This window comes from Cladosporium halotolerans (genome assembly GCF_011745625.1).
Source record: "Cladosporium halotolerans strain TM138-S3 chromosome Unknown Sca45, whole genome shotgun sequence".
Classification (NCBI taxonomy): domain Eukaryota; kingdom Fungi; phylum Ascomycota; class Dothideomycetes; order Cladosporiales; family Cladosporiaceae; genus Cladosporium; species Cladosporium halotolerans.
This window is the reverse complement of record NW_027191496.1, coordinates 13146-26956: the sequence shown is the minus strand read 5'-3', so window position 1 is coordinate 26956 and position 13811 is coordinate 13146. Positions and strand designations below refer to the sequence as shown.

Below are 13811 nucleotides of genomic sequence, written 5' to 3'. Positions count from 1 at the left end.
GCTGCCTGCCACCTCCATTTGCTTGGCTTGCTTTGAGCCAACAACGCGCCGACCCAGCCTCTCCAACTGCCTCCCACTACTACAACCCACCTAAACCACCCACCGCGCACGCTCGGCCCGTTTGCTTTCGCCGCTCTGTGCTTCTGCTATCACGATATCGCTGCTGCTTGGGATGGTATAGATATCTGGAATCACACGCGCGTTACATCGAGCGCGACCGCACGCGACGGGCGCGTCATCACATCAACAACGACGCGCTCCGTCTAGGCGCAAAGCCTGCAATCCACCACCACCAGACCTTTGTCGACCGGCGCACTTACCGATAGAGTCGCCTACATCCGTTTCAACCTCCAGCTATCAACATGTTTTATTCCGAGTCTCTCCTGGCCAAGACCGGCCCTCTGGCGCGCGTCTGGCTCGCTTCCAACCTCGAGCGCAAGCTCACAAAACAGAACGTACTGCAGTCCGATCTTGAGAACAATGTCAAGGACATCATCGGCCAGGGCCAGGCGCCGATGGCTCTTCGCCTAAGTGGTCAGCTTTTGCTGGGTGTCGTCAGGATTTACAGCAGGAAAGCTAGGTACCTTCTCGACGATTGCTCCGACGCGCTCACGAAAATCAAACACGTTAGTTTTGTCCTTCTCTCGGTGACTCCATAGCAGCCGCTAATTCTCCTCTAGGCTTTTCGCCCTGGCAATGTCGACCTTCCCGCAAACCAATCGCACACTGCTGCCGCAGGAGCGCTGACCCTCCCCGACACAATTACCGAACTCGATCTGCTCGCACCTCTGCCCGATCCCGATCTTCTCTTGCAAGACACTACCAATGCACTTGGCGCTGACACTACCATGCTTGATTTTGACACTACACAAATGCTTTCGGAAAGCCAGACACCTGCGCGAAAGACTGCCAGGCCAATGCTCGAGCTCGAAGATGACGACTTGGATCTTGACCTCGGACTGGGCGACGAACCTAGCATTGAAATCGGACGACGTGCAACCACTCCTAGACGCGACGAGCCCACTCTGCTTGAGGACGATGATCTTGGACTTGACATGGGTTTCGGCGACACTACTATTGGTCAAGACAACGCGACCCCTAAACCCCTCCCAGCCGACGATGATGCCCCCATGCTTGGAATGGATGATGATTACCCGCTCGGTGGAAACGAAGATATCGCAGCCGAGAACGCCGCAGCCCTCGCTCGTGTGGACGCCGCCAACGAGCAGAGACTTCGCCGGTCCGAATCGCCTCTGTCTGAAGCTAGATCTAGCATCGAACGCGAACTCGAGCCCACTTTCCGCCTCGACCAAACCGCAATGGAAGAAGAAGATCCCACCGTCCTCCAAGCCGCGCAGCGCGTCAAGCGCCGTCGTGTGCTCCCCCCAGATGTCACCACCGAACTGGAAACCTCTCAGATCAAGAAGCAGCAAGATGACCGCTCGGCTATCACTCGTGCGCCCTCTTATCTTCCTCGTGACCCTCTTCTTCTTCAGCTTATGGAAATGCAACGCAACGGTGGTTTCGTCTCTAACATCATGGGCGATGGAAGAATGCAAGGCTGGGCACCGGAGCTCCGCGGTGTACTGAGCATTGAAGTTGTCCGCAAAGCTGGCGAAAAGCGCAAGCGTGACAGTGGAGTCGCGGACGTCGAGACCGGAAGCGAGCGCCAGGCGACTCCTCAGCTCGAACTGCCTGAAGACGAGGGCTTCCAGGCTGGCGCTGGCGCTGGCGAATTCGGCGCAGAGACGACACTCCGCTCTGACGGCGCAGTACCGCTCTTTAGTGATGGACTGCAAGGCGCTGCTGATGAGCAGCCTGCGGCATTCGATGACGAGCAAGAAGACTTTGTTGCATCCCCCGGTCTCCCTTTCGACACAACCGAAGCCCCTCTCCTCCACCCGTCCCAATCTGGCCCCGTCTCACTCGGCACCAAGACCGCCGTCCACCTCCTTCGTAACCACTTCGCTCCTGATTACCCTGTCAGCGCCACCGAGACCCCAACTCTTTCCCAACGTACAAAGTCCGAGGCCTTCTTCACAGACTTGTGCCCTGAGGAGACTACCAGCAAGCAAGACGCCACGAAACTTTTCTTCGAGATGCTCGTGCTCGGAACCAAGGACGCAATCAAGGTGGACCAAAGCACCGAGGAGCTCGGTGGTCCGATCAGAGTGAGGGGCAAGCGTGGTCTCTGGGGTGATTGGGCCGAGATGGGCGAGAGCCAAACGCAGACTGCCCCTGAACAGGAGGCTGGTGCTGTTCAGGCTTAAGCGTGCTGGTCATTTCTTTTTCTCTTGCCTTCGTTCTTATTCGATCTCACGAACGTCGATTTGTTACCAAAGCGTGCTACGGAGTACGCCGGCTGGCCTGGTCTGATACATTGTTGTTTGGGAACGATTGTGTGGAAAGTGGTGTTTGGGCGTATGCTGCGCAGATGATGCTGCATCTTGTGATATCCATTGTACAACAGAGCAATGATTTGACTCTTCATCTCTCGTGTGCCTTTTGTCTCACGTGTAATTTCTATCAAGTCTTCCCTGTGAATTGAGTGCCGCCGCAGCACTGTGTGTCCTCATATGTCTGCTCGATCTACCCGTTCCCTCTACTACATCGCATTGTACCCAAGCCCTAGCTCCCTCTCCTCCGGCGTCCGACTCTCGACTCGCCACTCCCGCTCGATCGTGATCGGCTGCATGTTCCCGCTCGAAGCAGGTGTTCTGTCGGTCGTGTCGTCGCTGCCGCTCGAAGGCACGCGGTACGCGTCGACGGCGGTGCTGTTCTTGCCGTTCTGGTGACTGATCATCTGGAAGCTGTCTTCCTCTTCCTCTTCGCACTTCGTCCCGCCCATGCTCGTCATGAAGCCGAAGGGATTGCGCTTCGACGCGTGTGATCGATCGGTTGCACGCGTCGAGCCCTGGGGCGTCTGTTGCTGTACGTAGGCGTCTTGAGCCATGGCTGAGGAGGAGGGGAAGAGCCGGCCGAGGCCGAGGAGGCGCACGGCGGGACGGAGGCTTGGGAGGCAGGCGCAGACGAGGCCGATGTTGACTTCCACGAGGGACCAAATGAATACCTGGGCCATCGAATATGTGATGTCTGCTTTGCCGAGGTTGAGGCCCATGAGGATCGTGAGGCGGACGATGGAGACGACGCTGACAAAGATTCCGAGGGAGAAGATGCCAATCAGGACGACTCTTTGGAAGGCAGGGCTGTGCAGGTTCCAGATGTAGGGTATTGGAAGCGCGAGGAGGACGATGTCGGTGACGACGTTCACCAGGGACACTCCCAGGTAAACGGCCCGTCGGTCCAGGCATACGGCGTTGGTGACTGTGAGATCCCATTGGGCTTTGACGGGTTTGCAGGTAAAGATGAGGGCGGCGGACTGGTCGAGTGTCAGTAGAAGGGGAATTCCTGAGCTCATATTGGAAACTCACTCCCGAGATTATCCACACGATCACAATTCCTGTCGTAATAAGGACAGGCCATCGAGCCTTGATAGAGAACAGGCGCCAGTAAAATGCGAGGATGGCCAGCTTAATCCATGCCAAAGCGATGACATATAGTAGTTGGGCCGCGAACACGTATTTCAGGAATTGGATGATGATCGGGATTGACAGGGTGTCCGCATGCTTTCCTAGGTGTGGCCGCACGCCTCGAAAGGTTATTAGCTACAAAACTCTGAGACCGCGGGAATGCGACTTACCGATCATCGTGATGTAGAAAAAAGCATTTACTACGATAGCGCCCACTGCTGTTAAAACATCGTCCAGACCGAGCCTCTTATGCCCGCTGTTCAATCTGCACCAGAACTTCAGTGGCACCACGATCATGAACAAGACATATGTCGTGATCGCTGCACCATCAAGATTGGCTCTCACGTTCGCAAAAGAGCCCAGAGACGCCATCGCTGCAGCTGAGAAGACTTTACTCCGGAGGAAGGAAAATAAATCATTAGGGCTCTCGCCTAATCACACAACGCCGGAGGAGAACATGCTTCTATATCACAGGATTACAACACACCGTACTAGTGAACCTTCTTGACTTTGACCCGGCCTCGCTGCCAGGGAGAGCGTGTCTGATCGCAAGGGATGGGTCTCGCGGTCTTTGTAGATTAGTCTGGCGCGGCAAATCGCTGGCACTCGTTACGCATTGACGGTGATGGCGGGTGCACGAGTAGGTCTTCGGAAACCTCGCAGACATGTCCGATCCCTGGCAGACATCAGGTGGCTCGAAGACTCTGTACATGGGATAGCGAATCCTTTGCAGCTTGTGACAAGGGCATGGATAGCGTGGGGGCCGGTCCAGATACCATGCTTGGAGTCCGATACGATGCCGTCGTGGGTCATGTCAAGATGGAGAGACGTTGGAGAGATTTACTTTCGTCCGTCGTTAGAGAGTGGTAGCAACACCTGATCTTGGCCGGGAATCAGCCGTAGAGGTTGTTATTAATCGTGCGTTGTCAGCGGATCGTCTGGCGACCGTTGATTTGGTTTCGGCAGTCGAGTGGACCTCCAGAGGCGCAACGATGGAGTCAGCTCCGCAACGATGCCCAACCGTCCGGGGAAGTTTTCCATAGTACCGTAGAGCGGCAGTAGCCTGAAACTTGAAGCATGTTCCACGACTCGTAGTGATTTTGCACGGGGAACTTCCTGCCGACTTGAGGCCGTAAGCGACCCTGCGCTCGAGCAGCCTTTATCATTGGACGTCTATCTTCAGACCCCGGATAGCGTGAAATCCTACGCATCCACTTCTTCACTGAACATGACCTAGACTTGCCCCCGGCGTCGATAGTCCCTTTAAGGCCACAGCCCCGGGTGATAACGTGGCCGACTTCTCCCTTAAAAGGCGCGCGCTCGCTCTGCAGCAATACCAATATGTGCACTGATCACGTCTGAAGCCAAAATGGCGATCCAGGACGCATTGGACACGATGCAATATCCTCTCGTCGTATCCTCGACCATTGTGTTGGGTTTGACATACGTGCTGTACGTGGTCTTTTACAGACTGTACCTGCATCCCCTCGCCAAATACCCTGGCCCATTCTGGGCCAAGATATCGGATATACCATCCTGGCTGTACACTCGAAAACAGGACCGACACATCTGGCTGCTGAAGCTTCAACAGCAGTATGGTATGTACACCGACTGAGTTCGAACTCGTACTCGCTAGGGCTGATGACGGACAGGACCGGTCTTCCGATACCGCCCGGATGCCGTGGTCATGAACACGCCTTCGGCGTACAAGACGATCTTCGGGCCGAAGGGTAACGTGATCAAGACAGAGTCTTACTACAGGTCTTGGCCGCACAACAGCAAGATCACGAACATTTGGAATGTGACCAACATTGAGGCCCACGCGCGGAAGCGTCGTGTGCTCAACAATGCCTTCTCTGATAAGGCCTTGCGTGGTACCGAGGAGTTTGTGCACTCGAACACTGATGTGAGCGCCGATGGATGTCCGTAGCCATTTATGGTATACTGACAGTATACGTAGCGATGGCTGGAGTTGATCAAAGAAAAGTCTCATCAAGGTCCAGATAAGACTTGGAGCAAGTCTCTCAACATGGCTGAAGAGGTCAATTACCTTGTGTTCGATATTCTCGGCGATCTTTGCTTCGGAAAGCAGTTCAACATGAAAGAACCAGAGAGCGATATCAAGCACGTGCCTGATCTCATGGCGGGCTTCCTAGAGCTTCTTGCCCCGGTGAGTTTGGCTATGATCGACAGAACTGTAATGCTAGCAATGAGTCCGACGGACTGATAACGTCACAGATCACATACTCTCCCTACGCTGGTCTGTGGGTCTGGTTGAAGCCTCGCGGACTCGACTGGTTGCTGCAGTATACAATCCCCGAGAGTCTGAAGAAATGGCAATCATTCGTCGCAAAGAACTTAGACGATCGGACTAAGGCTCAGGAAGAAGTCCAGAAAGGCATGAGGCCGGAAAGGAGAGACTTCTTCCACTATCTCTTTGGCGCCAAAGACCCGGAGACTGGCGGACCTGGCTATGACCTTCACGAACTGTATGGCGAGTGTGAACTTCTGACGATTGCAGGCAGTGACACGACTGCCATCGTGACTGCGGCCATGGCTTTTTACTTAGCACGCAATCCTCGAATCCAGGAAAAACTGGCGAACGAAGTTCTTTCGGCTTATGAATCTGCGTCCGAGATCAAGGGCGGTCTGAAGCTGCACAACTGCAAGTACATGCGCGCCTTCATCCTCGAGGTCCTCAGGATGGCACCCCCCGTTCCAGCTGAGCTTGCTCGCGAGGTGAGGCCCGGCGGTACAACTGTAGACGGTCAATTCTTCCCTCCTGGCACCTTACTCAGCACCTGCCTCTACTGTCTCAACTACAATAGTGACATCTACCCGGAGCCGTTCATCTTCCGCCCTGAGCGCTGGCTCACCAAAGAGGACGATCCGGAAGGCAGCTCCGCAGATGAGGTTGCTCTCGCAGAAAGTGGACACTGCGCCTTCTCAACCGGGACGCGCGGATGCATTGGAAAGAATCTGGCCTGGTTGGAAATGCAGATCGTCCTGGCAAAGATGATCCACGGTTTCGAGATCAGGCCTGACTCTGTTGACACAACAGGTGCTGGCAGTCCATCTTTGGGAGAAGGCCGTGAGAATGTGGAGCAGTATCAGCTTTACGATGCTTTTGTTGCGATGAGGAAAGGTCCGATGGTGCAGTTCAAGGAGCGCGCGCGTGCGTAGTGAGGTAGAAAACTGAGCTGAGAGTGGGAAGGTAGTGGCTATTGCGGGTTTCAGATGGCCGCACAACACTGTTGTAGCGTAGTCGCAGGATAAATAATGAGGAGGTCTAAGACGATGCACGATGATGTTCTCCGTTGTTGCACTTTTCCGATCACGCGTACTTTGCATGATCGATGCGGCAGCCTCCCGTCAGCTCCGGGGCCCACGGTGCCGCCGCCCGCCGCCCTCAGCCCACCGCGCCGCACAGCGCCCAGTGAACCACCCTTGCAATCTAGGCCCCCACCGCCCGATGCGTTTCGCCACGAATGCTACAATCACTTTTTTGATAACAAAACTGCTGCAGCCTTCAATGGTCTTGCTGCAGAGCAAGGATGGCTGCTGGAACGGTTTGCGTTCACGACCGCAGTGATGGTGGCTTGGGCGCACACGGCCGCAGCGAAAGCAGACGCGAACATGAGTTTTATCGGTGCGCTTACTTCGACATTTCCATTCGGTTCACAAATACTAATCCCACGGACACAGGTATTTCGAAGCCATTCGGCACATGACCGCAAATGGTCCTACATATTGTGATGTGCGAGATCCGCAATCACGAGAGAACCATGTTCCCTTCTCTTGCCCAGACAGGACTTTAACGGCGTTTTGCCAGCTGGGCGCGTTGCGATGTCAAGCTCGGAGGGCTATGATCTTCTTCTTCGACGTGAATCACGCTTATGTCATGGCCGAGGCAACCCAATCGCTGTCACTGGAAAACGACGAAGCTCACGACGAGGGGGATCAGCTGTGGCTGGGCCATGCTAAGATCCCACGCAATGTAGCATGCTGCGAGGTTACGGTCAACCTACCTTCCTTTCCTGCCACTATGTCCACCCTCAGTGGTGACAGAGACTCGGTGTTCGTGGTCGATGACCTTACAGAAAACCTGCAGACTCGAGACAAACCCTTCGTTACTGGCTTTCCGCATGGCCGATTCTATGCCGGTGTGCCCATTACTTCTTCCTCCGGCATCAACATTGGCGCTTACTGCATATTGGACGACAAGCCTCGTAATGGCCTTTCTCAGAAGGAATTAACTTTCCTCAGAGACATGAGCCACACAGTCGTCAAACACCTCGAAAGCGTGCGTGGGCAATTTGAGCGTCAACGAGCAACTCATATGGTGACTGGACTCGGGAACTTTGTCAAAGGATCTTCCGCACTCAGAAGAAGGCGTCACACAGGCCATCTGACGAAGCGAAAATCTACGAGTATAGATGCAGAGCCGAGTGATCTTCTCGTTCGCTCATTTCCAGAGAACAGCAGGCAGGCTGTCCCAGAGCCCACGGCACGAGAGATCCCCGCAGCATTTCCCCACCAAACAGGATTAAATGAGCACGAAAAAGCCACCGGTGTCACTGAGACAAATCTTGCTTCTTCAGCGAGTGATACCATCCCACAACCCAACCGAAGCCCCATACCGTCAAGCCCAGAGCAGGCACCGAGACGGATCAAAGGCAGACTTTCGTCCACTCCACGAGTGCCGCGACAGAATACCGACTCGCTAATGGATGTTCAATCAACTTACCAAAGGGCGTCTGACATTATGCGTGCTTCGCTTTCTGTAGACGGAGTCGCTTTTCTAGACGCATCCGTAGGAACCTTCGGCGGCCTTGCCGATGCGATCGATCCTACCGAAACGACCGAAGCTAGCACTTACGAAGACTCCGAGTCGACTCCTTCGCAATCACGTCCGCACAACCCCTCGAGTGCGGGCGGGGCATCGTGCCGGCTTTTGGGTTGGTCAGAATCTGCACGCCACAGCGAGTGCTGCGCATCAGGAGAAGAGCAAAGCAAGAAGATTCCAGAGAGCTTCTTCCGATCACTCCTGCGCCGGAATCCTTATGGAAAAATCTGGGTGTTTGATGAGAATGGTCTGACGCATTCTGAAGATACTGTTTCATCCGAAGATGACGGACCACGGGGTCAGATGTCTGATGACCAATCTTCAGGAGGCTTTCAAGAGCGAAAACGCCGGCAAATTCGCAGACGCCGAGACGGTGAGATCCTTGCTGCAATGTTTCCTGGAGCTCGCAGCGTCGCGATCCACGGTATTCGTGATATAACGCAACGCAGATGGGCTTCTGGATGCGTGCTGTGGTCCTTCGATCCCCTGAGAATCCTTACGATCGAAACGGAGATGAATTTTGTCACAGCATTTTGCGACATCATCGTGGGTGAAACACGTCGCCTGGAGATTCAAATGTCGGACAAGGCCAAGTCCGACTTCATATCATCCATTTCCCACGAGCTGAGGTCTCCACTTCATGGAATACTCGGGAGTAGCGAGGTACTGAGAGACCTCAAGCTGGACAGTACGGCTTCGGCACTCGTTGATCAAGTCGACTCTTGTGGACGGACCCTCCTCGAAATCATCAACCATCTTCTCGACTTCGCGAATCTTAGAAACAAACGTCTCCAGAACGGTGCTGTCAGCAGCTCTAGAATTGGTCGTGACGTCTCGCCCACGGGCAGAAAGCTCTCAGCTCAAGGCGACCTTGCAGATCTGGATCTACGCGTGGCTCTCGATGACCTTACCGAGGAAGTTGTGGAGACAGCTGTCTACTCGTATTCCTGTCGAACAGCTACCGATGTCAGCTCTGCAGTGCCACTCATACTGGATATTGATCGCTCGCCCGGGAATGATTGGTGTTGCAAGCTGGCGTCTGGCGGCTGGAAGAGGGTCTGCATCAACCTTATCAACAACTCGCTGAAATACACAGCTTCCGGTTATATCAATGTGTCACTCAAGCAGAAGTACAGGCCTGGCTCCCGTGGGCAAGTCGACGCAATCCTGGAGGTTGCGGACAGCGGAAAAGGAATGTCGAAAGACTTTCTGGAAAACCACCTGTTCCGCGATTTCACGCAGGAAGACACGCTTGCAGACGGGATGGGACTAGGTATGAATATGGTCGCACGAATTGTGTCTGCTATGGGAGGCCAGGTCAAGGTGATCAGCGATCAATTGGGCTCCGGTACTCGTGTTACAGTGACTGTTCCGCTCGAAAGCAGTCCAAGCACTCTCTCTGAGAAACCGACGAGTGACCACATTCAACAGAGCTTGCACCTGAGTGGAACTTTACAGAACACAGGTCTCGTGGTTGGTTTTATCGAAGGTCCCTCCGCGAGCCCACCTTCAGCAGAAATTGGCCACGCATCGAAAACCACTGCTTCTGTCTTGGCAATATCCTCCTTCGAGAAAAGCTGTCGATATCTAGGACTGGCCACACAATCTGGCACCTGGGAAGCGTGCAGCACTGCCTCTATCAACGTCGCGACTGAAGATGATTTCGCCGCCCGGGTGAAGGCACTGCAGGAGACACTCAATTGCGGCAGCAATGAGCCATCGCGCTCCAAACCATGCATAGTCATTTGCAAGAGCAGTCTTTCTGCGAAATTCTTGAGGAAGAATTCGGGCTCACCAAACTTGCAATCTCACATCGTGGCAGAGTATGTTGCTTTGCCCTGCGGCAAAACAGCGATCTCCCGCGCGATTGTCTCACTGCTCCAACGATGTGAGGAAAGCCGTCTCGCAGAAATTGCGAAGCAAATGAAAACAAACAATCTCAAGGCTTTCGATTTACCGATGCGGCCTAAGCTGACGGAGAACGTGGACGATCGAGCGCATGTCCCAGTGGCCCTGGAGCAGGAAGCGGTCAGCCCATTTAGCGATATACGAAACCCTCCGCCACAACTTGATCTGGATGAAGCGCTGATGAAATCTCCAAAATCAGTCCTTGAAGCTTACTCGCCGCAATGGGGAGACAGTCACGAGAAAGTGGAGCCAGAGTCCGTCTGTGTCCAACCCACTGAGCCACCAAAAGCCGACAAACCCGTGCTTCTCCTCGTAGATGACAACAAAGTCAATCTGCGACTCCTCACTATGTACGCAAAGAAGAACAAGTACGAGTACATCACAGCCTCTGATGGCCAACTCGCCGTCAACGCCTACCAGAAAGCACACGAGGATTCCTCTTCCGACACCCAAAACGAAACATTCGCCCCTGAGCCGAAGTTGCCAGGTAGGCCTTCTGTGGTATTAATGGACATCAACATGCCGGTCATGGATGGCTACGAAGCAACTCAACGGATCCGCGCCTACGAAAGAAAGCATCAACTGCCGGCCTCCCGAATTATTGCACTCACGGCATTGGGATCGGATGCGGCGCACAAGGAGGCGTTTGGAAGCGGATGCAATATGTTTCTCACAAAGCCGGTCAAGCTGAAGGACTTGACGACCGTTATCGAAAGGCAGGAAGGGCCTTGATTTTCGATAGCCAACATCTTGAGAATGGATGTCTGGGTGGGCACATTTGTACGTTATAATGCGAAACGAAGTCATGAACATATAGATGTCTATTGGATGCTCTTTATCTTCAATCATCATTGCAGCGTCTCAAAAGCTCTCGCAAGAATCTCCCGTATGACGCCTTGCTTTCTCAAATTGTATTCCGCCACCGCCTCGCCTTTGCCCTTCGACAGATCTGCGCATTCCCGTTTTGTCCGCGCATACAAATCTCTGTCGTCACAATGCTCTAGCAACCAGTTTCTGAAGATCCGGTGTCGCTCAACTTCTGGACACCGAGGGCCCCAAACGTGCAGATTGCACGGCATGGGCTTGTCGGTGTAGAAAAAGCGGTGGCCGTGCCAATCTGGCTCTCGGAGTAGAAACTGGAATCCTGCTGCCTCGAGACATGGCACGTAGAAACGCTCGGAGGATAAAGAGTTCTCGGACAGAACGAGGTCAATGTCGATGACTGCTTTGGCAGGCAGCCCAGGGACTGAGGTGGAGCCGACGTGGTTTATGGCTAGGATTGTGACCCTGCTTGCCTCATCGCTTTCTTTTTGCTGTTGAACTTCGTCGCTAGCATCGCGAGCCTCGAATGCTGCAGTGATACGTGAGTTGAACAACTGGAACTGTTCAAGCCACTCAGGATTGGGCTCTACGATGGTAACCTCGGGAGCTTTCCCTTTGCGTTCCGCAATGCGCTGGACCCCATCCGGGTCATCATCGAAGTCCTCGAGAACTGCCTTGACAGAAACGCCGTTGATAGTCTTGTCTGGCAAAGCCATAGCATGAAACGGAAATGCGATACAAATGATAAGTCGTGAGCTTCGATATTCTTCTCACCGCAACTGTGTTCTGGAAGCTGCTCCCCACCAAAAGTGCTGGGACAAAAGCAATACGGGAAAGCGCATGATCGACCACTCCATCTGGAATTTTGTTGCATACAGGGATTCATCGTGTCATTCGGCTAGATTTCTCGAAATGATGTGAAGAGCTGTGAATGCCGTCAAATCTACATAAACGCCGCGAGGCAATCCTTTTCCTTGTGCTATGCCAGGCCGGAGAATGGACAGCCAGCTTTAACGGTCCTCAGTCATTACTCATATCGATACATCAAGTCTTCATGAAACAATCGATTTCAAAGGTGAGTCTCGGGCTCAACCGCCTTCCTCGTCCCCACGATCAAGCATGAGAAAATGCACAACCATGACTGACCAGGTGACTACGCGTCGTCAGCAGTGGCCACAGATACCGAGTCGCTTGGACATACCATCCAGTGTACACAAAGTAAAACACAGCCAACCTTGCTCCTGCCCCTCCCACTTCAGCAGCAAGCCAATATTGACCATCGTCGGGATCAACATGGCAATGGAGCCAACCAAAGACTTATAGACCAGCAACTTCATCGACTTGACGGCCGTATCGATTGCAGCGTGTGATGCGGAATGACGGACAGACTGCGTAAGCTCGATGCCATGCTCTGCTAAGCGACGGCTGTCTTCGCGAACAGGAAGTTCCGTAGCTGCCGCCGCATGATAAAATGGTAGTTTTCGACTTGTTCGGAACTTCAGAAGAGGTCTCAGCAGTGCAACGAACACTCCCGTCAGAGCGGCATTGATTAGGATGTCGTAAGTGATTAGCGGCACAGTGACTTTGGGTGGCACTCCGATCCTGCACCTGCGATCCTTGCTTGCAAGATGTGCGATCGGGTAAGCGAAGGCGATGCCTGCGATGCTGCCGAATCCTATCACGATGATAGCGACAGATACCAACCATAGCCAGTCCTGTCGGCGGCGTTTCAGCCGGAAGCGGATAGCGTGCGCTCTTTCAACCAGGAACAATTGGATCAACACTTTACTGCCGACGTAAAAGACCAGACAAGTATATATCGCTGCGCGACAAGAACCCATGGTGCTCAGGCCAAGTCCGGACTGGAGTATTGCTGTACTGGCGACGAAGGCTATGGCGGCGAAGTAGAGCATGAATACCAGCAGTCTAATGAAGTTTAAAGGCATCTTGTGTGTACGACTCGTAAGAGAGTGTATTCGAGACCCTGACGCGGATTAGGTATGACAAGAAGACATTCAATGCCATTGATAGACGACCCACCAAGCATCATTCCAAGCAGCAGCATGCAGCATATCGAGACAATGCTGTAAGTGATCCCTGGCGTTCTTGCCCAATTCGTCTGAGACCCTTCAACAACCGCACCATTAGCTGCAAGCTCCCGAGACTGCAAATCTGTTAAAGAGTCGATCTCTGGGCTTTTGGCTCTTGCAAAGAAAGATGCTATTGGCATTGCTAGGCGCTTCTGCAGCCTTTCCGGGCTGCGCATGAGGGTTGAGTAAGACGCTGCATCTGTAGTCAAACTCACTCAGCGAGGGAGGGCATCACTTGTGACTTAATAAGCACCGTTCAATCGGATTTGTATTCTGGGTATCACACCTGACAGATGCTGCTCTCACCATATACGATTGACAAATAACGGCCCAGCTCCCTGGCTGCGTTCGGCCACAGCCGAGTGTGCAGTATGCATGCCATCAGAATTGTACTTAAGAAAACTCCTTTTAACGCCATTGTACACCGGGACGAGCTGTCACGCCAAAGTAGGGTGATATCGGGGGGGTTGATATTATCACTCCAACACTAGCCATGAAGTCCCACGCGGACCATATGATCCGACAGCAAAGCCCACAGCCCACTTGGGCTCCTCAGGAGACTAGTATGCAATGCGTGGCCATGGAACCCTTGAATATCGGAGGTCCTGGACCTGC

General features: G+C 53.6%; 7 protein-coding genes across 7 annotated transcripts; 4 read left to right on the top strand and 3 right to left on the bottom strand.

Moving 5' to 3' along the window:
• Positions 1–74: 74 nt before the first annotated feature.
• On the top strand, positions 75–2490 carry WHR41_08581 (uncharacterized protein). Its single transcript, XM_069377185.1, has 2 exons — positions 75–626; positions 681–2490. The coding sequence occupies exons 1-2, from the start codon at positions 363–365 to the stop codon at positions 2268–2270; spliced, it is 1854 nt and encodes a 617-aa protein (XP_069225821.1). The 5' UTR covers positions 75–362; the 3' UTR covers positions 2271–2490.
• Positions 2491–2605: 115 nt separating this feature from the next.
• WHR41_08580 (uncharacterized protein) lies at positions 2606–3902 on the bottom strand (the record flags this gene model as incomplete). The annotated part of the gene is made up of 3 exons (XM_069377184.1): positions 2606–3379; positions 3432–3649; positions 3701–3902. 3 exons carry the CDS (start codon positions 3900–3902, stop codon positions 2606–2608), a joined length of 1194 nt encoding a protein of 397 aa, XP_069225822.1.
• A 935-nt stretch (positions 3903–4837) lies between these two features.
• WHR41_08579 (uncharacterized protein) lies at positions 4838–6838 on the top strand. Its single transcript, XM_069377183.1, has 4 exons — positions 4838–5128; positions 5183–5436; positions 5491–5700; positions 5769–6838. Exons 1-4 carry the CDS (start codon positions 4900–4902, stop codon positions 6711–6713), a joined length of 1638 nt encoding a protein of 545 aa, XP_069225814.1. The 5' UTR covers positions 4838–4899; the 3' UTR covers positions 6714–6838.
• Positions 6839–7431: 593 nt separating this feature from the next.
• On the top strand, positions 7432–7942 carry WHR41_08578 (uncharacterized protein; the record flags this gene model as incomplete). The annotated part of the gene is made up of 2 exons (XM_069377182.1): positions 7432–7833; positions 7901–7942. The coding sequence occupies 2 exons, from the start codon at positions 7432–7434 to the stop codon at positions 7940–7942; spliced, it is 444 nt and encodes a 147-aa protein (XP_069225813.1).
• A 1010-nt stretch (positions 7943–8952) lies between these two features.
• WHR41_08577 (uncharacterized protein) lies at positions 8953–11016 on the top strand (the record flags this gene model as incomplete). The annotated part of the gene is made up of 1 exon (XM_069377181.1): positions 8953–11016. The coding sequence occupies one exon, from the start codon at positions 8953–8955 to the stop codon at positions 11014–11016; it is 2064 nt and encodes a 687-aa protein (XP_069225807.1).
• A 116-nt stretch (positions 11017–11132) lies between these two features.
• WHR41_08576 (uncharacterized protein) lies at positions 11133–11822 on the bottom strand (the record flags this gene model as incomplete). The annotated part of the gene is made up of 1 exon (XM_069377180.1): positions 11133–11822. The coding sequence occupies one exon, from the start codon at positions 11820–11822 to the stop codon at positions 11133–11135; it is 690 nt and encodes a 229-aa protein (XP_069225806.1).
• Positions 11823–12194: 372 nt separating this feature from the next.
• On the bottom strand, positions 12195–13052 carry WHR41_08575 (uncharacterized protein; the record flags this gene model as incomplete). Its single annotated transcript, XM_069377179.1, has 2 exons — positions 12195–12259; positions 12308–13052. The coding sequence occupies 2 exons, from the start codon at positions 13050–13052 to the stop codon at positions 12195–12197; spliced, it is 810 nt and encodes a 269-aa protein (XP_069225809.1).
• Between the last annotated feature and the right edge of the window lie 759 nt (positions 13053–13811).